The sequence below is a fragment of the Anopheles funestus genome, chromosome 2RL (assembly GCF_943734845.2).
Source record: "Anopheles funestus chromosome 2RL, idAnoFuneDA-416_04, whole genome shotgun sequence".
Taxonomy (NCBI): domain Eukaryota; kingdom Metazoa; phylum Arthropoda; class Insecta; order Diptera; family Culicidae; genus Anopheles; species Anopheles funestus.
Genome location: NC_064598.1, coordinates 66,836,959 through 66,863,662, shown reverse-complemented (window position 1 = coordinate 66,863,662; position 26,704 = coordinate 66,836,959). Strand labels below are relative to the sequence as shown.

The 26,704-nt window shown below is 39.1% G+C and overlaps 3 protein-coding genes across 8 annotated transcripts in view; 1 reads left to right on the top strand and 2 right to left on the bottom strand.

The window, feature by feature from the left end:
* The window catches only part of LOC125762288 (probable G-protein coupled receptor CG31760), a 53,851-nt gene that overhangs the window by 18,148 nt on the left and 8,999 nt on the right, over positions 1-26,704 (top strand). For all 6 annotated transcript variants that reach the window (XM_049424202.1, XM_049424200.1, XM_049424201.1 and 3 more), the window contains one exon: positions 21,649-21,942. In XM_049424202.1, coding sequence (XP_049280159.1) covers positions 21,667-21,942 — 276 coding nt within the window. In that variant the 5' untranslated portion in view covers positions 21,649-21,666. The remainder of the gene's footprint in view (positions 1-21,648; positions 21,943-26,704) is intronic.
* On the bottom strand, positions 9,039-9,790 carry LOC125762330 (uncharacterized). The gene is made up of 3 exons (XM_049424293.1): positions 9,561-9,790; positions 9,383-9,472; positions 9,039-9,305 (listed from the first exon to the last, which is right to left on the bottom strand). Exons 1-3 carry the CDS (start codon positions 9,633-9,635, stop codon positions 9,225-9,227), a joined length of 246 nt encoding a protein of 81 aa, XP_049280250.1. The 5' UTR covers positions 9,636-9,790; the 3' UTR covers positions 9,039-9,224.
* LOC125762331 (uncharacterized) lies at positions 14,002-17,325 on the bottom strand. Its single transcript, XM_049424294.1, has 3 exons — positions 15,310-17,325; positions 15,147-15,230; positions 14,002-15,071 (listed from the first exon to the last, which is right to left on the bottom strand). Exons 1-3 carry the CDS (start codon positions 15,382-15,384, stop codon positions 14,991-14,993), a joined length of 240 nt encoding a protein of 79 aa, XP_049280251.1. The 5' UTR covers positions 15,385-17,325; the 3' UTR covers positions 14,002-14,990.

The window sequence follows — 26,704 nt, the reverse complement described above, 5'->3', positions numbered from 1 at the left end:
CTTAAATCGGATTTGACCCTCCACTTACACTCGCCTACTAACCGATCGTTCAAGTATTAACGATCCGTGGTCAAATGCGGCACAACCGTGGGATGCATAATTTATGCCAAAAATTCGCTTTTGCGCTGATGCGTTTTGTAAATAATGTAGAGCAGCGGTCAATGTGTATGGGTGTGCGTATGAAAGTTTGGAGGAAACAAAAATAAACAAGCACCACACCCTTGTAAAGTGCTTTTCGGTGTAGCATAGAGCAAGGGACAATAGCTCTCCCTGTTTCTACCATAAATATAAATCAAATGATACTGCTAGGGCTTAGTTGGAGCAACAGCAAGCAGCGAAATTCTGTTCCAGAAATAATGTACCATAAAGCATCAGCAAAATGTTTTTTTAATTTTTCTTTTATATAATGTAATAATGAAAAACTAATTGCAATACATTAAATAATGAAATGAAATTATCTTTTTGTTGAAAAAATACTTTAACTTTTTTTATACGTTGAGTACATAATTGATAAAATTATTCATTGATTTGACTAAACCGACAAACACGTTTAGATATGATAATATAACAGTGTGATATGATCATGTTTATTGCGAATGATTTTTTGTTTCACTTTCTACGTTCGAAAACCAGTAAAAAAGTCAAAACGACCATTTTCTACCTTTCGGTACTACTCAATTACACCCACCGCACGATGCGGCCGTGTCTCGTTCCACCGGAAGGACACAAACGCAAAATCAAACAACAAAATGTTCCGTGGCTTCCGGCCACCTTTTTTCGGCGCTACCGCTGATGCGCCACCGCGGTGCAAATGGGCGACGAGCCAGCACAATCCTGACAGCGGTGTCCCATGTAAACAAAATTATCGGGATTACAATTTCCGAACAAATGCAAAATGGGCGCTCGCAGGGATGAATTGACTGTGGAAGAAGGCACCCGGGGAATGTTAGTATCTTGTTCCGCTGAATTTTACATGTAAATTGGGTAGGAGCAACAAGAAAAAAAAATCTTCTTAAGAGATAAAAACGACAAAATGAGCAGAATACCAACAGGAGAACAAATAAAGAAAGAAGGAAGAATAACATACAACTCAGTCAAAAAGAGAGATTCCAAGGACAGTGTCGAGGCACGGGCAAAGCGCTACAATAAACAGATTCTGTTTTCGATGACAATGGCAAACGAATTTCGATGTTTTGGTGGCGTTTTGTACTGATTCATCAGGTGTGAACGCTTCGGTATCGCTTTGTGTCGCCATTTTGTTCCTGTCACGGGGTTTTTTTTTTTTCTTCTTCTGTTGATGCAGTCCCTTGTCAACCGTACAATGATTAATTTTCAAGTTGAATTTTTGGATGCAGCGAGGTGGAAATTTTTGGTAAATGATTTTCATGACAAAGAGGCTTTCCTCGCAGCAAAACCGTGCGCCTGTTTGCTGATGTTCAAAATTTTTGTTCAGCTTTTGGCGTGGACTGCAAACATTCATCAAAAAAGGGAACTTTTTTCTGGTGTGTCCAATGTGTCATGTGGTGATGTAAATTAAACTTACTCATCCGGCGTATGCATACATCCAGCATCATTAGCAAAGATAAATGGGACGGGCGCGTTGGATAGATGATGATCAAAAATTTTGTACAGCAGATAGCAATTAAGATTACAAAATTCATTTTTTTAACATTTCATAAATTTAATTTCACTATTCGTAGCAAAGACAATGGTTTTATAGTTGCGATTTATTGTAAGCTAAAATGAATAACTTTGCATGGTAGGTGAACAAGTTGATCCCAAGTTTCCAATCACTTGTTCACTTGTTCACGCAACACCTTATTTATGTATTTTTTTATTTATCAAAACAGTTTAAAAACATACAAAAATGGGTTTCTTACTAACTGTTTAACGTAAAATATTTTTTTCGCGACTTGTGGTTTTTAAATCACAAATCTAGAATCTCTGATGTTAAAAAACAGATTATTTTAAGATGAAAAAAAAGTACGTATATCATGAAAAATTTAATTTGAATAAGTGTTTTTGGTTTCGATAATAATTTAAATTAACATTTTAACAACATAAAGCATCGCTATTGAAGTGTGTGTTATGTCAGAATATTTAACAATAACTTAATAATGTTAATTGAACAATATAATTAAAATATTGGTCGATGCTGTTAAAAAGAACAATGGCAACGAGAGGTATTGTTAACCGACTTTTGAATAATATAGGTTCGAGCACTTACCAAATAAGCATGGAATTTCACATTCTTGTGTAATAGGATTAAGCAACGGATCATTATCATACGAAGGTCCATGGTAAGCTTGAGCTTGAATCCATAATGTTGTGAGCTCATAATTTGTAAGTAGCTTTTTTCCCTCTAAACCTCTTTTTTTAACTCTAAATAGATCTTCTGAAAAAAAGCATAACTTCCTTTCTGTTGGATTCATTTAAATCTTTAGTAATCTGTTATTTTGTTCCTTTGAAAAAGTTATGTTAAGTGTTATTGAAAAGTATTTCGACCCTAAGGAAGGGACAGAAATGCATCACAAATAAACAAGATGGAATTTAATACACATAACCAGCTCAAAGAAGAATGTTTATTCTTCAATGAATGTCATTACACGCGTCCTTGATCTGAAATATTGTAAGCGTAAACGATACACCGTAATAACATCCCTTTATCCATTTAAGTCATCCTGGTGCCCATGAGCCACCCGCACGGCTCTATTTCAATTTCGAACCAATATCCTTGCTGCTTTTGAAGATATCTTTCTAAAACTGGCAGCTCCAATGTAGCAGCCCCAATCTTGTAACTCCCCATGATAACGTTATCAACTGAAGCAACCAACAGAAAAAGCTACATTGATTTTACAACAAAGCTTTCAGTAGCAGACTATGATGGAATTTATCCCAACGCCTTTTTTTTCTCTCTTTTTTATCCAATACCTATGAAGGTTGCGTCTGTTTTGTGTCTATTTTTTCGCACCTAGCTCCTTCTGCAACGTGACCTATAGTTGTTTTGGAAGAATGGGTGAACCCACAAGGTTAACAATAATCCTAGCTTTTCAACAACGAAACCCATGTGCGGATGGTGAAGGAATGCTTCCAATGTAAAAGATGCCCATCTCGGTAGTTTTCCATGTGAAGCCTTTCAACATAAATCACGCACCGACGTTGAATTGTTTGTGAAATCACAGAGAAAGAGAGAGAGAGAGAGAAAGGATCATTCATCCGGTTTATGTAGAAATTTTGAGCTAAAAAAGGAGAAAAAACCCACACAAAGCACCAGGTTTTGACTATTTGACCCGAATAGAAGAGCACAACCCCAACAAGGGCCAACGCTTCATCGCTGTTCCATGCTGGAAGCTTTTTCATATCGGAAGAAACCATACCAAATGCTCACCTCACCGGAAAGCGCTTCGCAATAAAAATGCACGGTTTGGCAGCACCGGAATCACACATTGAATATTACACGTCGCATGAATATATTGAACGTTTCATTTTTTGTTATTCTGATTTTCCACCCAAGTAAAAGTTAGATTCAGTTTCATCCGTACGTTGCGAGGGTCTATCCGTGGGTAATCTTTTGAGGTTTTTTTTCCTTTTTCTACCACGGTGACAAGAAAAAGTGAAAAAAGGCAAAAAGAAAAAGTGAACCTTGGGAATGAAATCGGGTGCACCAGCAGACCCAGCCCTGACGGCAAATTGACTAAAAAGATTTATGCTCGGCAACCGGCGCCTTGAGACCATAAGCATGTGGATACCAAAGGTGTGCTTTTCTTATACATGCAGGGAGAGCGCGTTGCTAGGCAACAGCTGAAACAGAGTGTAGCAACGAGATCAAATCGAGTGTGTGTAAATGTAAAGCTTCCATCTACCGTAGGATGACAAGCCAGAATATTCCATCTGGAAAAGAAAATCTCTCGATTGCATGATCCCATCGTTAAAATACATTCAATCCGCACGGAAATCAACGAACACATACATACGCACACACACACAGCTTGAAACTGTGGCAAAACTTTTACGGAAGTTTTCTACAGGGAAATCGCTAAACCACAGCCAAATAAACTTAAGCTTCAGGGATCGTTAAAGTTAAACAACACTGCTCGGTATGCGTTAGCGTGTAGCTCTCAATTTGTTTCAAAATTAGTTGAGCTCGGCTGAAAATCCCGATACCACCCTGTACTATGGCAGGATTACGTGCCATGCAATATCCGACCGTATTATCGGTGGTCAGGCTATTGATGTGCCTTTCGATAAACCGTGGCGTAAATCCCTTGAGGACCGTTCGGATGAATTTCTCAATTTCCTTTGAAGGAATGAGGTGGAAAAAAAAGATGCTGATTACAGTGAACGATGCATGGGCAATGCTCGATTGGTTTGGATAGTAACTTTCTGACCCTGAATCCCGATTGGTAGGATCAGGCTTGCTGCTACTCGCCCTATAAGGAGTAATATTGGCGCCCACATTGGGAAAACATTAGGTTCGACAAGTTTTCCTTATTGGCTACAGGTTGTCAGTAGGGTTTTATTACCTTAAATAACTGTTTATTCATTAGACATTAAACACTTTCTTGAGTTACAAAGATTTATTTAAAATAAGTTCTTAGAGTTCTTAACGTAGTTTATATTATTTTTCTACTTTTAGTAAAATTTTCTCAACTCCTAATACTGCCCTATATTGCCTTATAATACTGAAATCCTCAATTTTCTCTGCTGGTATACACTTGTCAGGCCAGCATTGAGCTGATTTCTTTTGTATATAAAAGTGGGAATCCCTATCTTTACTCTTTAGTTTTTCTCGTCTGATTTCTGAATTTCTTTAACTAGATATTTGATTAAAACAGACTTTTTTAAATTTGCAAGTTTGTCTTTAAAGATTTGATGAGTTATCAAGAACATACGTACCTTTCAAGCACTAGAAAAATCAAATCTGATAAGCTTTTTTATATCAGATATGTTATATCAGATATATTAATTATTATCGTAAAAAAGACAAAATTACTCTTGATAAATAATTGCATTTAAACTCTTTATAGCTTGAATGACAAATTTAAAAAACTGTTTTTAAGAAAATGTTATGACAATTATCCATAGTCCACAAGAAGGTGTCAACCTCTCAGTAAGTTTGCTCCTATAATCCGTTCGATAAACAATCCGTTACCGATTATTACAGGCTGCCTTCAAGAGTACATCTGTCTCCAAACTGTGTATGCCTTATCGTTCAAGGTTTTCCTGCATCTAGTGAACCGGAATTGTTCCTGATTTCTATTGCAGGTTGAAATAGCACTTTTGATCCTCTTCATCGTGTTTGTTTTTGATACCCTCTTCCGTATTGTTTTGATGTTAATAATCCAGAACTCGATTCGGGGCCACTTTCATCCTCAATGCCAATAGATGTTGTCGTTCCGTTTACTGCTGACGCGTCACGTTCTAGCGCTTCCCAATGTTTGATGATGTTCCATTTTATGGCTGGTCAGTGATCCCCGGATGAAGATTCCGTACTTGCCATAACAACAGAAAGAAGAAAACAAAATAGTCGATAATAGCAAAAACCAAGCAGATGAAGCATCTGGCAACATCCACATCTCCACTCCGATTGATGATGGCGATGGTGCCCAAATAGGAAAAAAAAATCTGCCACGATCAACAAAACGACCCAACTGGATAGCCGACAGCTATATGCTATATATCCTTCATCATGGAACTACTCCTGAGACTTTCCTTTTCAAGGATGTTTTTGATGCTCTCGGTTGCTCATTCCTGTTTTGATCGTTCCCTAAACTTCCAGCGGGGTAAAGTTGCTTTTTTCCCAATAGTCGCCACACTTTTGCTCGTCCTTTTCTCACTTTGCCAGCAAAGAGGGCAACTGTTTGTGTTGCTCTCACACATATCCCGTACACTTCCTCTTGACCGTTTGTTCAGCGCGATATTACTTTCCGGGAGGTTTTGTGTGTAAGATACTACCTTCCCGCCCTTTTCCGCGACTGCCTCAACCTCGATGACTCAATGACAAAACATAGCCAACCAAAGTGGCAATTATGCAATGTTCGTACATTTTTCTTTTCGCCTTTTCCTTCAAGCACCTCGAGAAACATCTTCGGACCAAGGTGCACAAAACTTGTTCAGCTGCAAGGAAAGGCCTCTCGTCTGCAGAATAAAACCCGCCCTGTGCTTTCTTGTCCGAACAAAACCCGGCACACTTTTGCGCATCCTCAACGCGAAGGACCATCTTCAGCGCTTATTCACCATTCCGCAACGCGCACAATGTATACCAACAGACATTCAAATAAAAGAAAAAATACGCTGCCTCTGTTCGGCATCGGAAAAGGGCAAAAATCTAATCCTCCTGACAACAACGGCACAGAGGAATGAAAAAAAAAAATACATTCACTGAAGCATCATCTCAAGGGATAGATTTTCCGCGTTAATGAACTTTTCATTCCGCAAAAGACGACGAATGACGATGATGATGATGATGATGTTCGTGAATGACCTATCAAACGTTAGAGGCGCGCTTTTAGTCTGCGGACAGCGGGAAAGCTTTGCCGCTCAAGTGCAATTTATGTTTTTAATGTTGCTCAGTGTGTTGGTTTCGTTTCCGCATCGCTCGCCGTTCTGTTTCCATCCGTACTCGTTTTGGGACATTGCTTGTCGTGTCCGTTGCGAGATTTCCCTACTTTCGAGAGCGATTAGCCCTCAATTAGCTTTAAAGCGAAAATATTAAGTGAATCAGCCCGGTTTGCCAAAGCTTTTTGACACGCGTTTCAACGAGTGAAGTGATAAATGATAATGTTCGATGCGAGATGGTGTGGTGAGATAATGTTTAGAATTATTTTATTTTTTCAGCAAGTTCCTAAAATGTGGATAAGTTTTTCTAGCATATTTTATTCGAGGGCTGATTAAATATTTTGCAAAGAAAAGTTTAAAACAATTTAGCCCTTAGGGATGATTTAACTATTACGTAAAGCCAAACTTGTTAATTTCTCGCTCTCTATTGTAGCAAAACGTAACGCTACTCTATTATTTATGTAATAGTTTGGTGATGTAGTCATAAAAAAATTAAAAAATACTTTTAACCGGTTTTGCCATGCTAAAGGATTTGATCGTTCCTTTTGCTCTGCCGTAATGTTAAACGATCGTATCACAGTGAGATTTTGAAAATTACACAGAAATTTTGCTTTATTTTTGTATACCTAAAATAATTTCTTTTGAAGTAAAAATTTACAAAACTTTTGTTTACAACGATCTTGATGTGGTAGAGGAGTTCTGCTACCTTGGTACGATCGTAACTTCGGACAACAATATGAGAAACAAAATCCGAAGGCACATTGTTCAAGGAAATCGTGCCTATTAAGGGCTACACAAACTCCTGCGATGCAGAAGACTCCAGCAACACCCGTAATGTTCACTATACCGCACTCTGATGTGTCCGGTAGTCCTCTACGGACTATGGCAAGGGAGGACAAAGAGGTCCTAAGGACTATCATTGGCGGTGGGAGCGAAGGAAAATGAACCACGAGCTAGTTGAGCTGTTAGGCGGTGCAGATATCCTGACGGTTGTCAAAACCGGAAAGATATGATGGCTAGGGCACATGATGCCTCACCAGGAAAGTGCTCGTCAGCGACCTGTTCGGCTCTTGACGTAGATTAGCACACCTTCTTGGATGGATCAAGTGGTGTCAAACCTGTCGGAGATCGGATGCAGCCTTAGACCGAGTTTCCTGGAAAAGGATAGGCGACCTGGCCATGTCTTCGCGACAAGCTCGACCATGAGCAGCTCAAGAAGAAGAAGTTGCTTGCACTTTACAATTTTGAAAAAAACATGGAAGTTTCGTGGATAGCCCTGATAGAAAAATACTTTGTTTTAGCAATTTTTGCTTTGACAAGCGGCCAGATTCCTTATTCGAATGAACAAGAGAACATTCTAATAAGAGGTAATATTAACTAGTGATAGTAATTCAAAATCTTTTACTATTAGTCGAATGTATTTAAAAAGATGAAGGAATCATTTTTTCAATTAAAAAAAAATGGATTTGATATACTACAATACAATATCACCTTCGTGGATGTTCTCTTTATATCGAAGAATCGTTTCTGGAGCTTTTTACTGGACGATCATGGCGAATTGACGAAAGGACAACAGCTGTACGATAATGAGTTCATTCTTAAAACTCATAGAACTCGTTACTATAGCGGCCCTCCATTATCTTTACTAAAATTCCGATGTACTAAGATTTAAAAAAAATGAGTTGAATGCACTTAGTTGAATACTCTATCAAGCTAAAGGGAATGTGGGATTAAAACTTAGGGCGTTTTGCTGTAAAAATATTATTTGGGTTTCCCTAAGCATTAGATGAGCAGGACAGGTATTTGGTCAATAAATGAATAATTTTCATATTTATGTATAACATGTATATTTTTATGTATATTTTGTGAAATTTGTGTGTATACATAACAAGTACAATCATTTCAGAATTTCATTTTGAAACACACAGTTTTAATGCAATAACAACTAGTATTTAAGTAATTTTTGTTCTACGCAAATACTATTTTATTTTGTAATAGTTTTCCACAACAAAAATTAATAGAAATATCAAGAATTTAGGCAAATATATGCACCTAATGCTTAAGCTTGAAGAACGTAAAGAAAACATTAATATTAAGGTAAAACGAGCAGTTGAACCATTGCTATCATTCCTCATCCATAGCTCCGTGTACAAAGATATGCTCCATTTGGTCAAATTCATTTCTTTTCTCGAAAAAGAAAACAGATAAAAGCTGTTCTCTGATGTCTACATCAAAGCAAAATAAACCTTTCATATAATGAGTTCTATCGTTTACAGCTAAAATGTTAGTTTGACATTATCACCGCACGAAGTGAAGAGTAACTTCCACGAACCTACACATTTTGGCCTTTGATTTCGGCTTACGATGTAAAAACTACAGTAGAAGGTTTTTTGGGTTACTAAATCTAATTTTTCACAATCCATTTCATACGCCATTTAACCTCGAATAGTACTTAAATTTGAGCTAAAATTACTAGGATATTCATTTAGGCAAACAAAATAGGTTTTATTTCTCATTTGAAAATTGTAAAACTTGGAGTAAAATATTTTCTTACATCGAAATCATTGCCAGTGGCAGACAGATGAAACCTCCATCCATATAAATCATTCCAACCGCATGAGCGGCAAACTACACCGACGCCCGCTTCTTCCGGTTCACGGTTTGGCTCACAAGAAGCACTCCGTAATGAATCCATCTTCGCAGCGACCAAGTCTTCGTGTGCAGTCCTCACAGCTATTGATGGTCGTCTGGAAAGGAGAGGCATTAGGCAATGTTTACTTCCCATCGCTTTTTCACAAAAAAGCACTCAACCGAGCAAGCCTACCTGGTCGTCGCAGGAGACCCCCTTCCGGCTGAGGTACCCATAGCCACAGTAGCGGGCACCGATGCTTTTACATATCGCACACGTTGGCGCCTGTGGAAAGCGATGGAGAAAGGAAGATGAAATGAATGCGTCAGGTGCAAATGCAAAACCCATCAACCGGTTGAGCTGCTGAACTCACGTAGACAAACACCATGGCGTCCGCAACGGCTGCCGTGCAGAGCAGCACAGCTAGAAGAATGCACACTTGCTTCATGCTTTAGCGATCTACGAATATACTCGTACCACGTACTGGATCAAATCTAAGCTAACAGAACACTGACAGGAAACCGAACCGGACGCAGGTCTTTTTATACTGCATTTATCTCGAACGGATACCGCGCACGCATTGTCAGCGCAAAGGGGGGATTCACATCGCGATGGCGACTTTTATCTTGCGTCGTTCGCGTTTATTGTAGGTGCGAAACCGGGGATTTTGGTGCACAGTTGAACAAAACAAGACAGCAAGCCGAGCGGTATCATGTAGGGCATCTTGATAGGGTCCAGGATGCAGCAGAACGGATAAGGTTAATGTAGCGAACGTATTTCTTTATCGACGCATGAGCTCGCGTATCACATGAATCATGTATTCGTTTATAACCGGAGCGACCTTATCTGCACTTTCGAAGACCTTTTGTTTAGAGTTGAACCCTTCAGTGATTTTGAAATTGTATATTGTTGTACAATGAAGGGGCACGGTAGTGTATTTGATAACCGGCGCCGGTTCCACACGACAGGACCGGGTATCAAATCCCATCAAGACCGTCCCCGCGTAGCAAGGACTATATTGGATACGTGGTAAACATATAGCAAGATACGGCCTGTCGGTCCTAAAGTAAAATACAAATTTTTTATCACTATATGAATGAATATATATTACGCAAATTGTACAGCTTCAAATTGTTGCAGATTAATATTAGAAACAAGTATCGTTCTAATTTAGGTAGATCGAAGCAAAATTTATAAATTGATGTATTTTATTGTGAATTTGTTGAAATAAGTTTCTTTTCACTCAAATAATTGCTACCTTCTTAATGAATTTATTATTGGTATGTTGAACTTGCTTCAACAATGTCGGTATAAACAACGCGTTTGGCCATCTTGCTAGATAAATATAAACCACTACATAAAGGTGTTCGATCTGTTTCGGAAGCTATGTCGGAATCGTAGTTATAATAATCTGAGTATTGATGGTACGGTGGCGGTCATGAAATGAGAAAAAAAGCCGGACAAGTTCGATTACCCGGATACAAAGGTTTTTATCTTTATGCTACTCGAAGCTGCTTTTAATTGGTGCTATCAGACTTCTAATATTCGATTCCGATTGTATTTTGCCCGGTGTATGACGCGGTGGGCAATAACATCTTCGTTCATCTATTTATCTTGTTACAATTTCTTCTCGCTACCGGAAAAATTATGACAAGATTTTTCAGCGCCAAACACACAAGAAAACAAAACGGACATATCTGCGGTACTGTTAGCAACAGTCGTTGTTTGTACCACAGGAGTCAGCAGCATCCGGCGATGAGCTTTCTTGATGGTCCGTTGTTTTGAAACATCGTCACTGAGCTTAAAAACTTGCCTTTCTCATCGACTTCATCAAAACAATAAATATATTACTTATTTTAATTTTATTCGTTTAAATTAATTTAATTTAATTCAAGATTATGTTCTCGCCACCAGCTCGATTAATGTAAACAAACCTTGCACGAGAAATATTAAACAACGCTCCAATTGCTAAGCATGTAGTGACGGTGTTACGTACCGAAGATTGTGGTTCGTAGTTCAAGTGATCTCTTTCTGAACTGGTTCAAGTTCATTTGAACCTTCTTACTAGTAATGGTCGGAGTAATCCGACTCCGAGACATTGCGAAGTATACTCCGGAGTAACTCCGGCATTATGAACGACCGGGAAGGGGGTAGCGTCCGGCCACTAACCGAACTTGAATCCGGAGTTAAAACCGGGGATTACTCCGGATTTAACATTGGATGTAGCACCGGAGTATTCCGGTATCAACTGCGCAGTAATTACTCCAGAGTTATTGCTCAAGAGCTCCTCCGGAATTAAATCCCGTTTTCATACGTCGGAGTCGGAGTGGATTCATGAATCTACTCCGGAGTTACCACCTCCCATATAATTTGAGCAACAAAGGCTCTCAAGTAAGACCAATGGCTTAATAAGAAAAGCGTAGCATTAAAAGAAATCACAAATCTAGGACTATTAAAATGCTTATCTAATAAAATTAAGTGTTCCATACAGTTGTGTCCGTATTATTTTTATTTGAAATCCGTTTAACTTTTTTTTCCTTTTCTTATATGTATATATATTTGTTTGAAATATCTCCCATGGCATATTAAGAGTTGATTTGTACTCACTTTCCTTACAAAATGTAAGCAGGTAAACAATTACATCCAGTTGATAGGATTCGTTACATACATACAATGTTCCTCAATCGCTTGATACATCCGCTCGAAATATAACGACCTCGAATAACGACCGTTAACCAGATTAAACCGCACATGTGGCTATAGACGTTTTCCTGAGCTGATAACTGAAGGGAAAGATAAATGCTGATGAACCAGCCACATTCGAATATCTCGGCATAACATATGCCGAGAAATAACTTGCCATTTTTTAAGCTTTTGAAGCTGGTACGGATTTAATATTATTGGGAAAAATGCCTTCGAGAAACGAGCGATCACCTTAGCAAGGCTACCTAATGTACCTGTTTTATTTTAGATTGATAGATCAAAAGGCCGATGAACAGTAGGAATAGAGTAGTTCGGTTTATTTTAATCACTTTTTTTATTTATTTTTTATTGTTTCTGTTTACCTTTTTTACACGAAATAACAACCGATTAAAAGTGGTATTCCAGCAAAAAGATTATATTCCACGGCATTTATTTAATCATCCTAACTCCTAAGTGGTTCTAAATTTTAAAAAGATCACTGAGCAGTTGGCAGGAATTGTGTTACATGATGCTGTTGTCGAAAGTATAGTTAACATTATGTGGTCACCACAAAGCGTAAATAAACACCTAAACATGGTTCCAATCAATTCGATTCCAATATCGTTTCCCTTCGGTATGTACGAACGAAACGCTTCCATTTTTGGATACGGGAATGAGAGTTTACCAAACAGCGATATTAATTTCTTTACTCAAGGTGTATGGCTACGTAACATTCATTCCAGCTTCAACCCGATGGTGATGGTGTGGCTTCATATTTCCAATCACATGCATCCTAACAAGCGGCACACGGTGGTTGTGGCTCACGTGTAATACCACGCTAGTTGATGTTATATTTAAAACTGGCAATTTAATATGGAATGTTTGTACGATATATGATATCTCAGCTTGAACGAACTTTTTTTTCAGTTTTGGGATACACTATATTTTCTTTTTCTAATGAAAACTCCCTATGTCTAGCAAAGGGTAAAAGCGGTTTTCTCTTTATCGTTCGCTAACTCACTTCAAGTGGGTTCAGCTCTTCTGCTGTATAAAATGTGCCTTTTGTCAGATGAGAGATGGTTTGGCGCTTAACAATTATTTCATATCAACGCTTACCAAACAGCATCCCGTCATCTTGCTTCATTGTTAAACCCAAGAGCATCCGTTCGGCAGCGTACATCATCAGCGTATATTGTGTCTGTGCCATTGCTTCCGCTGCGCCCTCAGGCTGAGCGATGAGAGACGACGGCACCGAGGACAGCACCGTCAGACGAACCATCAAATACGGCATTCAACGTTTCTGTGACACGCAATGGTTCCCTCCGGGCCATCCATTTGCCAACAATCCATTTTTTCTCCAACTATTTCGACAGGCTGGCTGGAAGGACGATAAATAAACTGACAGTAAGAGACCTAGAGCGAAGAACTTGTTCTAGCCGGACACCATCATCATCATCATGGGTCTTGGAGCTTTTGCATTATGTTCGAACGGTGAACTGACATGAAAGAATGAGTATCGTTATAAATTTCCTTCTTCAAACTCACGTGCAGGTCACGCTATTGATGGTTGGAAAGAGTGTTTGCCCCTTGCCCACACCTTACTTTATTGACCTGTTGGCTGATCGTGTGCCAGACAGGTGAGAGATAGCAAAGCGTCACAATATTGTAGCTTATCGCTGCTGGATATTCCACTGAGAGACGCTATTAATATCGATAGGAAGTGAACCCTTTCATTCTTAACAGAACACTTTTATTCTTGGTTCTGTTTTCCAGAAATGTCAACCAAATCTATTGGGGACAGTATTTGTTCAAGTGTGTTGTGGAAATGTTAATGAGCTATGGGAATGATAGTTGGAAAAAATATCATGTTACCTGTGATGTAAGAACTCATTTATTCTGATATTTAATTTCACTAGCTCGTCACATTTTATGGCTTGAAAAAAACCCGATAATGATAAAAGGATCATAAAGGATAAAATTAAAACAAGTTACACTGAACTAGAAACGAGATGCTCGAACAGCGTCCTCCGTAACGTTGACAGTCTCCACAGCTATTGATGGTCGTCTGGAAAGGAGGAGCATTAGGTAATGTTTACTTCCCTTCGCTTTTTCACAAAAAGCGCTCAACTGTTCAAGCCTACCTGACCGTCGCAAAAGACCCCCTGCCTGAGGTTCCCATAGCCACAGTAGCGAGCACCGATGGCTTTACATTTCGCACACGTTGACCCCTGTGGAAAGCGATTAATAAATGTGGCTGCTGCAAACGAATTAATAGTTGAGCTGCAAAACTCACGTAAACATAAACTATGGCGTCCGTAACAGTTGCCGTGCAGAGCAGCACAGCTAGAAGAATGAACACTTGCTTCATCTTTCTGGGATCTACGAATATACTCGCACTACGTACTGGATCAACTCAAAATCTGTAGATCACTAACATTAAACCGAAGTATCTATCTCGCAACGAATTATGTACTGTTGACTGTTTTTATCTTCCACGAGTTGTGTTTCTTGTAGGAACAAAACCTTAGATTTTTGCGTACAATTGAACAAATAAAAATACAAACAGCTGTGGATGTGGCTCAATTCTAATGATCATACAACCGAAAGATACAATATATGTATTTCTTATCGAAGACATGATGAAGAGATGAGTGATGAATTAAGAATTAGTGGGTGAATATATCTTCAATTTCTCGTACTGGTAATCCCTGAGTGGACGGTTCGGTGGTGGCGATTGTACCAATCTCTACACTACAGGATCGGGTATGAAATCTTATCCAAACCGAACCCCCGTGCGCAGAACTGAAGAAGTCCGTGACTTCTTGTACTTACTTGATTGATACTCGCAGATTTGTAGGAACACTTTTATTCTTGGTTCTGTTTTCCGGAAATGTCAACCAAATCTATTGAGGACAGTATTTGTTCAAGTGGTTTGTGGAAATGTTAATGAACTATGGGAATGATAGTTGGAAAAAAGATCATGTTACCTGTGATATAAGAACTCATTTATTTTTATATTTAATCACTGACTACCTAGTCACATTTTATGTTTTGAAAAAAAAAATCGTCATAAGGGATAAATTATCAAATCATTGCCAGGGTTAACGGTGCACAATTTGGCTCACAAGAAGCACTCCGTAATTAATCCGTCCGTACAGCGACCCAGTTTTCGTTTGCAGTCCACACAGTTATTGATAGTGTACTGCAAAAGATGCGCGTTCGATAATGTTTACTTCTCATTGCATTTAAAAAAAAACTCTCAATTTCGCAAGCCTACCTGGCCGTCGCATGAGACCCTCTGTCTCCCCGCATAGCCACAGTAGCGTGCACCGATGGCTTTACATTTCGCACACGTTGACGCCTGTGGAAAGCGGTTAAGATACAGAGATGAATAAATGTGACTGCTGCAAACCCATCAACGGTTGAGCTGCAAAACTCACGTAAACATAAACTATGGCGTCCGCTACGGTTGCCGTGCAGAGCAGCACAGCTAGAAGAATGCACACTTGCTTCATCTTTCTGGGATCTACGAATATACACGTACCACGTACTGGATCAACTCAAAAACTGTAGATCACTAACAGTAAACCGAAATTTTTATACTGTTTCTATCACGCAATACACTATGCACCCTTGACTGTTCTTATGACGCACGAGTTGTGTTTCTTGTAGGTGCAAGACCTACAAAAGATTTTTGCGTGCAATTGAACAAATATAAATACGAACAGCTGTGGATATAGTCCACTTCTAATGTTGATGCAACAGAAAGAGACAATACACGTCTTGCTTATCGCAGACATGAATATATATCTTCAATATATGAATATATGTTCAATTTAACACACTCATAATCCCTGAGTGGACGGTCCGATGGTGGAAATGGTAGTGGAAGCAGTCCGTGACTTCTTGTACTTGATTGATATTCGCAGATTTGCCGGATTTCTCCAAAATTGACCTTCTCTGACATTCAAAAGCAATTTAACCGATTAGCGTGGTATCATAAGATATCATCGTTCTTATTGTTGTAGTCTTCCTGAAATGTCAACAACATCTATGAAGAAAATATTTGTACAACTGGTTTTTGAAATTGTGAAAAATATGCAATATTCGCGGATTCGAGGGAAATTTGAAAATTGTTAGTTCATACCCCAACATTCAAGCTTAAAAGAAAACAAATTCTTATACATCTACTGATCGCTGATCGATCCTGATATGTAATTGAGCGTAGAAAAAATAACTGCACAATCATAAGCCTCCTTCGAAATCTAAAAATAGGTCAGAGACTCTACTCAAATGTGCAGCAAAATCTAAAAATGAAGTACAATAGCAAAGTGATGTCTTCGTTCTTTCTGAAGGTTACATCAGTCGGCCAAACAGTGAAAAAGTACAAGGTCAGTATGGATTTTTGGAAGTGTCAGGCGAGGCAACTGAGCAGCAGGCTAACTAAAGTTGTTCAACCTAAGATATGGGAAAAAGATCATGTCACTTGTGATATCGCCATATTTTACCAAAAAAATCGGTTGTGATGATGAAAATGATTTAACTTGGAGATTTTTCTCTGGCTGGACGATAAGCAATCCGACCTATAAGGTGCACTCCATATAGAAGCTGAACAAACAACGACTTTGATTTCGTTCTTTCATTCGTTCGTTCGGGTCTGTTTAGGGGTGTTTGTGGTGGTTGCCTAAAAAGGATGAACGTTCGATAATGTTTATTTCCCATTACATTTGACATTACAGTTGGACAAATAAAATTTAAAAAAAACCTGTACATGTAGACCAATTCTAATAATGCAACAGAAAGATAAAATGTATGCATTTCTTATCCAAGATATGGTTACATTTTCAAAAGGCCCACATACAGTTCCAAGGTTTGCTTCATATCATGAGAACACTTTTATCCTTGGTTTAGTCTTCCAGAAAAGTCAACAAGATCTATGAAGAAAATATTTGTACAACTGGTTTGTGAAAACTGAACAGTTGTTTATTCGGATATTTAGTTTAACTTCCTCCTCACGTTTTACGACGTTCAAATGGGTAAATTAGCAAATCATTGTCAAATCATCATATGGAAACAGATTCAGGAAAAAAGTGAATAAGTGCGGGAGGTGCGAATGCAATCCTAATTGTTGAGCTGCTACTGGATCAACGCTAACTCTGCTACAGCTGAATCACACGCGAGTTGTGTTTCCTTTAAGTTCGAAACAAAGGATTGTTGCGTAAAATTGGATGAATAAAAATACAAACGAGTTTTGCATGTATTTTGAAAACTATTTATTGTAACACATGAATTTTGAATTGATTTATAACGTTTTATATTAATTTTTTTATTTCATGTACAGGTAATCTGCGTCACCGGGGCGGCCCGATGGTGCATGTGAAAAACGCCGGCGGTCTACACGGCTGGACCGGGTTCAAATCCCATCCGGACCGTCTCCCCGTAGCAAGGACTGACTATCCGGCTACGCGGTAAAATAAGTCTAGTAAGCCAGAAATGGCCGGCGTGACCTGTAAGGTCGTTAAGGCCAAGAAGAGAGAAGAGAGATAGTCTGCGAGGTACATAACACCTGATCTTCCAAGAATTGTAAAAGCTTATGAACGGAGATCTCACATCAATAGACCTAAATCCTTATTATTAAACCTAACTGCCAGTTAACAGGATCCAAGAAGGTTAAGCAACGCTTAATAAGGTCATTAAATTTAATCATTTGTGTTCTTACCTGTTGTCCTGTAGAATTGGAATTGAATATCTTTGTCTTTACGTGCCAGCGTTTAAAATATCGCTTTGGCACTCATTCTTGCTTTGGCTTTTATCTCATCTTGTAAGCTTAGTGGCGCTCACGATCCGAATTGTTGACAACGAGCGCCCTCTAGCGTAAAAACGTAATTTTTTTAAATATACCGTTGCTGCCATCAAATTTCTCCTAAAGCTGTGAAGCGGAATGATGAAAAGATTTACATAAAACCACATATATTAACGTCTCATACATCTGCTAAGGGCGGTCCGGTGGTGTATATGATAAACGGCGCCGGTTCCACACGACACGAGCGGATATCAAATCCCATTCGAACCGTCCGCCGTAGCAACGGCTGACTATCCGACTCCGGTATGTCCGGCATGACCTTAAGGGTCGTTAAGCCAACAAGATAAAGAGACATACATCTGCTTTCGATCATGGATGGACCAAATATCTCGGTTTGAATCTAATTTGAGCTGATCTTCGTCAGAGAGAAAGAAGGTTATTATCATGCCCTTATATGTCGTTGAGCGAAGAAATAATGACTGTATAATCCTGACGCTTCTATACTAGGTGAACACCTCAATGTGAACACCCATCTTGAAAGTCAAATCTGACTTGAATCAGCTTAATTGATTTACTCAAGTATAAAGTGTATTTTATATTTTTTTTTCTTAAACTCATTTTCGTTGTACACAAAACAACAGTACATTTAGGAAAAATAACCCAAGTCATTGCCTTACTCGTAGATATTCCACTATAAGACGCAATTTGTATTGAACCATTTTGCTCGCGGTGTTATCTTCCAGCAATACCTATCATCAGCATCCATGGAGATATTATTTGTTCAATTGGTTTGTGAAAATATGCTTTTGCTTCATCTACGTTGTCTGATCAGAGCTGGGCGCCCCACATTATGGAAATACGAACTCATATTTTTTTATGTATACACGTGTTTATTCCCGTATTTCATTTGACCGCTTTGCCACTACGCCAAATAGCATCCCCTTTTATTTTCGGTCAGATAGAGTCCGGCTCGTCGTGTGCAATCAGCTATGGAAGCTAAGTACTGTAAGCCAAAGGAATTAAACATTAACAATTTCGTATTAAATTGTATTACAGAAGATGGTATTCTAAATTTACCATTCCATCACACTGGACGTAAGTTCGGATAGCAGGGGTACAGGATCGGGGTGAACCACGCAGCCGGCAAAGCGAACACGAACGGGCCTATTGATGAGTCGAACGTATAAATGCAAATAACAACAACGAATTCCACCTTACTGTAAAACTACTTACAAATACGGGAATATCTTCATGGGCGACACTTAGACCGACTAGAACTGCCAGCAGTGCGGAAATTATCAACGCACACTTCATCGTGACAAGCGGCTACGCTGTACAGCAAGTTTAATGCTACTAACGTTAATCTGCACTATGTAAGAGCTCTGTTGCAAGACACACGCTAGGGTTGGTGTTGTTTATTCAGTTGATTTGATTTTTTTGCCCATGTTTCGCTTGTGTCTCTGGTTTGGATTTGAAAAGACTATAGTAAATTGAACTTTTTCAACGGAACGCGAGTTACCTTATCTACACAGCTACAGTGTATTGGGACGCTGAACTCAACGAGCGGAAAAGAATCCGTGTTTTTTTTTTAGGTTTTATGACCAAGGACAAGAGAATTCTTCGTTACGTTCGAAGATTACTTGCAAAAATAAGATGTTGAACGACCACTACCAAGAAGGTCTTTGCCGGTCAATAAGAAGCAATTTTAATTTTATCAATGAAATAAGGTTGATGTAAAATTTATTAAATCATTAAAAGATTCTTTCACCAATCTTAGTAACTATGAATTCGATTGATAATGTATCCTTTTGTTGCAACCATGTACATATGTAACTACGTAACAGCAAAAGACTATTCATTTTTGCTACGTACGCAGCCTTAAACTTCCAACTTAACTAGACTAGACTTCTCTCTCTCTCTCTCTTTTTTGGCTTTAACGACCTTACAGGTCACGCCGGCCATTTCTGGCTTACTAGACTTATTTTTACCACGTAGCCGGATAGTCAGTCCTTGCTACGGGGGGACGGTCCGGATGGGATTTGAAACTGGATCTTGTCGTGTGGAACCAGCGCCATTTATCACGTACAACACCGGGCTGCCCTGATTTATTAATATTCATATCATGTACTTAATAATTTATTTGGTTTAGCAAAAGAAAGGCACTTAAATCCCAATTGAAAACTAAAAAACGGGTAAAACAATGAAAAAAAGAAACATCGTAATGAAATAGAAGAAAGAAATATAAAAAATTGTAATATGAAATAAAGAAAGGAAAGAATCAAAACCGAAAAGGTTTCTGAAACCATTAACGAATTGAAGCAAGTAAAAGGCTACATTACTCAAATTACTCATTTCTTTCGATAGATTTTGTTTAAGACATTTACATAAGTGCAATTATGAATCATTTGTAACAAGCTTGTTCCGGAGCAAAATTATCAAATAAATGTGCACGATTATATAAACATTTATATATAATTTTTATTATAAATTCTTAATATGGCGCAATTTTATTTTTTGCTGTAAAGTTCAAAATTCTTTCCCTCGAAATCCCCTAGTGAGCTCCAAATTATTAAAGTGCAAAATATTTTAGTTCTTGCCTTTGCTAAAGAATGGATACATAAATTCTACAGTCCAACAAACTCATATTAACTTTTTATTAGAAAATTCCGTTCCGTTTTTTTTCCTACATGTCACTGGTAACCCTACACCGGTAAATTTCATTTAAAAAAAAAACCTGGACAATAATTAAAAAGAATCTATGTCCCATGCCATTTCTGTGTGTATTTCTTCCACCGGTTGCACACAGCAATTCAAACGATACACGAAACGTTACATTAGCCCGACTCAAATAATACACCCACCCGGGACAAAATGTGTCCCGTACGTCCGGACATACCTGAAGCATCGAGGTGACAAGAATTTGAACCACGACAAGAAACACTTTCACGACCATTTTATCACGTTTCAAAGCGCTCCGTGTGCGGCTCGGTAGTTTCGCAAACACGTCTTACCTTGTCCGCCCTCGCACACGTTAAAGCAGCCGGGCAATCATTGGAACCATCAATCTCAGCCGTGGCAAAACCATCTTTGGCCCAGCATCCGCACGCTACAGGCGGTAGCGGTGAAAGAAAATTTAATTTATTTTCCACACTGATTAGAACAAGGGAATGGTTCGCTTTTCGTGGCGAAGTTTGTAACATGGAAACGCCTTGTGCATCCCTCTTATCGCACGATCACGCCGTTGGCACGAAGCATCAGTGCGGAAATCTTATCGATACTGACTGCAGCTCACGGCGAACACTCGGGAATGTGTCTCGGTCACCTTGGTGGAGGTGTTTTACTTTGTTTTTTATCTTATTTCCTGTGTCTGCGCGTTCCACCTAACTCTCGCCTACAATGCCGGTTTAACGTCCAAACTGGAAGAGATGTGCTTCTTGCAGGAACGGCCTCAATGATGATAACTAACCGTCTGCACGAATGACCATCATCACTGGTACTAATCGTTCTGGCATCCCAGTAGCCCACAGGCCAAACGCATTTACGGTCGGCGCTTAATGAAACGGAAGTAAAATGTTCTTTTGGCATTCCTGTGACATGTATTTATTCTTGCTTATCTTCGTTGTTCACTGCCCTAGGCAAGCGAAAAGTGCGAAAGTTCAAGGTTGGTTTGTTTCATCTAAAATTGCAAAATTTATGACACTAATTTATTTTTCTACTTCCTAAAGACTTATTCATTGGGACAAGCAATTATTCCAGTGTACAAATGCGGTTTTTGTTTCCCAAACTATATTGATCCTCACGCTTTGCTTCAGTGCAAAAGCAATTTTCTAACAGCCTACACAAATTTCAAACAAGGAAGCAACACAAAACGTTTTCCATAAATTACGTTACACACAAAACCATTAGTGAAGCAAATTTCATTCGCAATGTTTGTGTTTTATTTTCTCTTCTCTTCTCTCGTCTGTCTTTTCCGCAGGTTCCATGACTCATCGCGATGCATAAAATTGCGTTATGGCCCTGGTTAGCCATAGCCTGGAGATGGAGAATCGTCATTATATTGAATTTGTTAGCACAAAGCTGGTGCGCCGGCTCTGCCCTGTCAAGTGGTTTAAAAACAAGCGATGGAAGTAGCATCGGGGACGGCGGTGAAGGTAGCAGTAGCCGTGGTGGTGTGGCCGAAGTTCCCAACCCGGTAGGACTGCCCCCGGATGGGGTGCTTGGTGGGCCGACGACCATCTATACCGAGCGTCACTCCATATCACCGACGGAGGTAAGCCATCACTATCACATCGTCATCACCATCATCATCATCAATCATAGACCGCGTCCTTGAGTCTGTGAAGAACGTTTTCCGCTGCTTGCCGCCCAGTACATCCTACCCACAGTAGATTAGGGGTAACAAAATTATCCTGTAACGCATCAAGTTTCCTATCGATCATAAACTAGTGCAACAGCTTTCGCAGCTTTCGTCCTATATTTCTGCCTATATTACGTGTTCTCCCTGCGGGCATTAGTTAAGTTTATATCGCAAAGCTAATTTATGAAAATTCAGATACAAAATTACTCACTTCTAGCTTTCCTCTCAGTCTTTCTTCTAAGTGTCATAAATCTATAATAGGCACGTTGCCGCTGTTAACCTTGGTAAAATATCTCACTTCTTTGCAGCTCTAAGCAGGAAAACTTTTTTTTAGAAAACCACAGCTTTTATTTAATTAAATGCTTCATTCAATTAACAGTTAAAAGGAAAGCGGTTCTTCGTTCGTACTTAACGCGAGGAAGATCTTTGCAGGTTTCTTTTAAAGTTCAATTTCTTTTAGATGGAACACCTTTAATAGTGTTCTACAGGGTCGTAAAAAACTTCCTGTCCCGTTTGTAGATAATGGCGTTAATGACAACATTGATTTAATTTTTTTTATTCTAAAATTTTAATTTTACAAAATCACTATAGGAAACAAGTGCTGTTATCGTTATTTTATGGGACATTCCTTTATGTAGTGTAGAACAGTGGTTTCTCAAGATGTAAAGTTTACGAAGGGACTTAAACCGCGAATCTTTGCATGTAACTTAACTCCTTTTATTTCATGAACCTTTTGAGCCCGTTGGGTCTCAACTAGAAATGTGCACACTGAGTAAGAATGAGCCATGAAATACAAAATTTTGAAGAATTGCATTCAAATTAATTAGATTTACACGAAACTGCAAAGAATTAAATGATTAATCACTGCAATAGAGTGTTTTAAATCCAAAAAGAGTACAAAATAGTTGCTCACTTTTATTGCGTGAGTTGAAACGCAAAAGAGTGAGTCATTAGTCGGCAGAGAGAGTGAGTGAGTAAAAACTTCTAGGAGAATAATTAAAGAAATAATTTTGAGTAATATTTTTATGACTCCCAAAAGAGTGAGTAAAAGTTTCAAATCCTTATAACAACTCTTTCACTCTGTTTCAACTCTTTGAAAAGAGTAAATATTCTCATCTCTAGTCTCAACCCGTTTACATCACACGCTCGACGAGTTGAGCGTGCGCATTTACAAGGAGCGGTCGATAGCATAACAGTTATCTCAAAACATTGTATGATAGATTAAGCGTAACATTTTGTTTTCTCGAGTATCTAGCTTTCAAAGTTTCAACGGTCAGGAAACAAGACAAACCGTGTAAGTCGATCATCGCAATAGACACCAACGATCTGATTTGAATCAGATCAATTGGTATAGGTATATCGACCTGACAAGACTGATCAAAATTAAACGTTCGTGCTTAACGGCAAGGTGATCTACGAGATCATCGAACCACTAGATGGAACTCTATGAAGTAGTAAAGAAAGATTCTTTATGGTTGTTGTCAGTCACAATGTTTTACTTGTATGTAATGTGATACACATTCGTTTATGGGCAAGTTTGAATCTGTCCAAATAAACCATTATGTTTGATATACATTTTAATTGTTTAAGCCATAGTATAGGTAATGCGATTATTTTTGTAAATAAGTACCGAAATAAGATTCTTTCTATGCCAAACATCTGTACTGGAGCTACCTAGGCTCCGATTTAAGTTTAGAAAATAATCTTAGCAATGGCACGGGCTAAATTTTATTGAATTACAGACAATTTAAAAATTCCCAATTAAACACTAAAAACAATCAATATGGAAAATTAATACGTTCAATAATCTTTATCGAACACGAGTATTGGATTTTTACGGTGATGTCAATTACTTTCCAATTTACCAGGTGCTTCTAGCGATCATAGCTTTCTGTAGTAGTCTTTAAAACTACTCTCGGTTATGGGTCTTTAAGTCTTTAATTTCTACCACACATTCTTAGAACGCCACCAAAACTTTGCGAAAAGAATCACCCATGGGCATGGCTAGATCCTCGGAACTCAACGAGTTGAATTCGTTTGCATGATAGTGAGTTCCACGAACGACTCATGGTGCTCGTTATTGTAGCAGCTGTTTCATTACCCTGCCCAACTAAGAGTTTCTCCCGGGGTTTCTATATCGATTTTTATGTAAGCTTCCAAAATATTTAATGGATGTCTGAATCAAGATATCGAGAATTATGTCTTTTCAGGATAACACACGAAATACAAAAGGATTTTTTCGCAAACCAAACAGATATGCGGTGCATTAGTACAATCGATGCGTACAAAACACCTAAAAACAAATCACAAACACTAAATCGCTCTAAAAAATCTTACCTCCGTAACAAAGTTCATAATTAAACATCCTAAACCTTCCATGCATAGTCGCATTGGATTCCATTAAATATGCAGCAACCGACATGGTAATAGATTATGCCCATAAATAAATCTCACCCACCAAAATGGTTGCAAAAACACAAAAGTCTTTCTGCCAACTGCGGTGCAGAACCGTGCGGTAAATGTGCGTAATGTGCGTGCGTTCCTAATGCTGTCAGACTTTAATAGAAAGTCATCCGAATTTACGATGCGCATTTTAGCGCTCAATGGACAAGCGTTAATGAAATATTTAAGGGAAGAACATAGTCGTAAACGAAAAGTGCTCCTGCAATGGCTCACACGGACGCAAATGTTCTGCCTTCCATGAAAAACAGCGAAAAAACCTAACTCCGAAGCTCTCTCGCTCTCTCTTACCGGTATGGTTTGTACCGTACACATCAAAGATGTCCGACCTGTTTCAACGCAGTCGTCTTTAAGTACCAGCCCATGACAGCATTGGTACAAAACCGGGGCAAACGGGAATTGGCTGCATAAAATATTCAAACTTCAAACCAAAGTCGAACGATGTGTGTGAGGCGTGAGGGACCTATGTGTGAACCCAACATCGGTAGAACATCCTTCGTATTCTTGCCGAATGTCATGCCGTCCCCAAAACGTGTGTCTCATTCAGTTTCGCCTGTTTCGCTTAACTTTTTTTTATTCCCCTTTTGCAGTCGGCACGAAAATCGTTTCCGTTTTGGTGAAACGCTTCAAACAGCCTTCGCCTTTCGCTTCTTATTTAGCACTCAAAGCCACTTAAATACCCTTGCGCACAAACACACGTACGGAAATTAGCTTCCTATCTAACGTTCGGCGCTGTCTGACTCTTCCTTCTGTGCTGGAACAGCCATACGATAAGCATTTACTTTCAGAACGGGGACATTCTCTGACGCGTGCCAATGCCTTCCTTCGCACCCCGTCCCATCACCGGATCAAGATCGTTAACCGCATCCGCTTTAAGAGCGAGTGGAAGGAAATCTCGTCAGAGCCAATTTCTGCACAATCTCGTGCTTTATTAGCACAGCGTGCAGCCACACTGCTACATGTATACCGGCTCCATCACGTGCTAAACTATCGCCAGCAAAAGATGATCATATGTGAAGCGTGTGTTTGTATGTGAAATCGGAAACGGATGCTAATCGATTGAGGTGACGTCGTTTTTCTGGTTTTCGGCCTACAGTTACCCTCTTGTTTGTGCCATTTTTTGTCGAGCTTTCTTTTGTATGGAAATAAAAACAAAAACCAAAATGCACAGATACACAGACAGAGAGAGAGAGAGAGAGGAAGAAAAATCGGTGCTGGCCTTCCCCTGCTTTCTATTACCTTTTCTTAGCACTCGATAAATATTTCATTCGACGCGTTGATTAGTTTCTGTGCGGAAAAGTGTGCCACATCACCATCCAACGGTCTCCTGGGGAGCGTTACAACAGCAACAAAAAATACCAACGATGGGAAAATCAGCATTCCTACGGGGCATTTCAATAAACGTGCCTCCAGGGAAGTGTGCTACCACAGGACAGCAGGCATAACGAATCACTATGCAAAGACAAGGGTGAATGTTTTTCATCCGTTGGTGAATAAATCAGGAGTGCTTTTGATGGCAGAAGAAGCAGTCGCTAAATCTCGGCCACCAGAAGGATGCGCGCACCAGCGCTGTGTTTATGTGTGATCGTGCAATGTTGGGATGACAAAAATGAAAATAAAAAAGATGAAAAGTTTTCGAACGTTCCTTTGTTGGGGTGTGTACTCCATACATAAGGGGATGTGATGCGGGAATGCGAGAATGCGGGAATGACAAGCTTGCCTGCCTTTCCGAACAGCATTCTCGGGAGGGATTTAATCTTTCGTGGGTTCATACGTCACACTGGAACGTGATGCAAGAAAGGGACTTTAAAAACAACTAATACATCATCATCATCATGAACCACAGCCAGGTGGTTGACGTTGAATCGAGGAGCATTTTTTCTCCGGTACCTAGGATATTCCCGCATTTAAAAGGAACTGTCCGAAAATACTCCCTCGGGATCAGTGATGAATAAACAAAACCCGGGATTTTGACTATCAGACCAGACAACCCCAAAAGAAATGTCTTTTTTCTAGCAGGTGACCAGTTTTTGGACTAAGTCGATTGTGGCTTAAAAAAAGCTCAAACTTAAATGCCACTGGGTGTGTGTTTTTTTTCAGGACAAAAGTTTGAATATCACAATCAACACCAAGCATACATCTTTCAATGTAACATGATGTAAGAAAAGTTTATAAAGTTTTCTTTGTACATATCTAATCTGACTTCTGAAACAAG

What these genes read in the sequence shown, in the direction of transcription:
- LOC125762330 (XM_049424293.1), bottom strand. Translation starts at nt 9,635, where the DNA reads ATGAAGCAAGTGTGCATTCTTCTAGCTGTGCTGCTCTGCACGGCAGCC. An exon ending in ACGCCATGGTGTTTGTCTAC is followed by an intron (nt 9,473 to 9,560) that starts GTGAGTTCAGCA and finishes CGCTTTCCACAG; the next exon opens with GCGCCAACGTGTGCGATATG. An exon ending in GGGTCTCCTGCGACGACCAG is followed by an intron (nt 9,306 to 9,382) that starts GTAGGCTTGCTC and finishes TCTCCTTTCCAG; the next exon opens with ACGACCATCAATAGCTGTGA.
- LOC125762331 (XM_049424294.1), bottom strand. Translation starts at nt 15,384, where the DNA reads ATGAAGCAAGTGTGCATTCTTCTAGCTGTGCTGCTCTGCACGGCAACC. An exon ending in ACGCCATAGTTTATGTTTAC is followed by an intron (nt 15,231 to 15,309) that starts GTGAGTTTTGCA and finishes CGCTTTCCACAG; the next exon opens with GCGTCAACGTGTGCGAAATG. An exon ending in GGGTCTCATGCGACGGCCAG is followed by an intron (nt 15,072 to 15,146) that starts GTAGGCTTGCGA and finishes CATCTTTTGCAG; the next exon opens with TACACTATCAATAACTGTGT.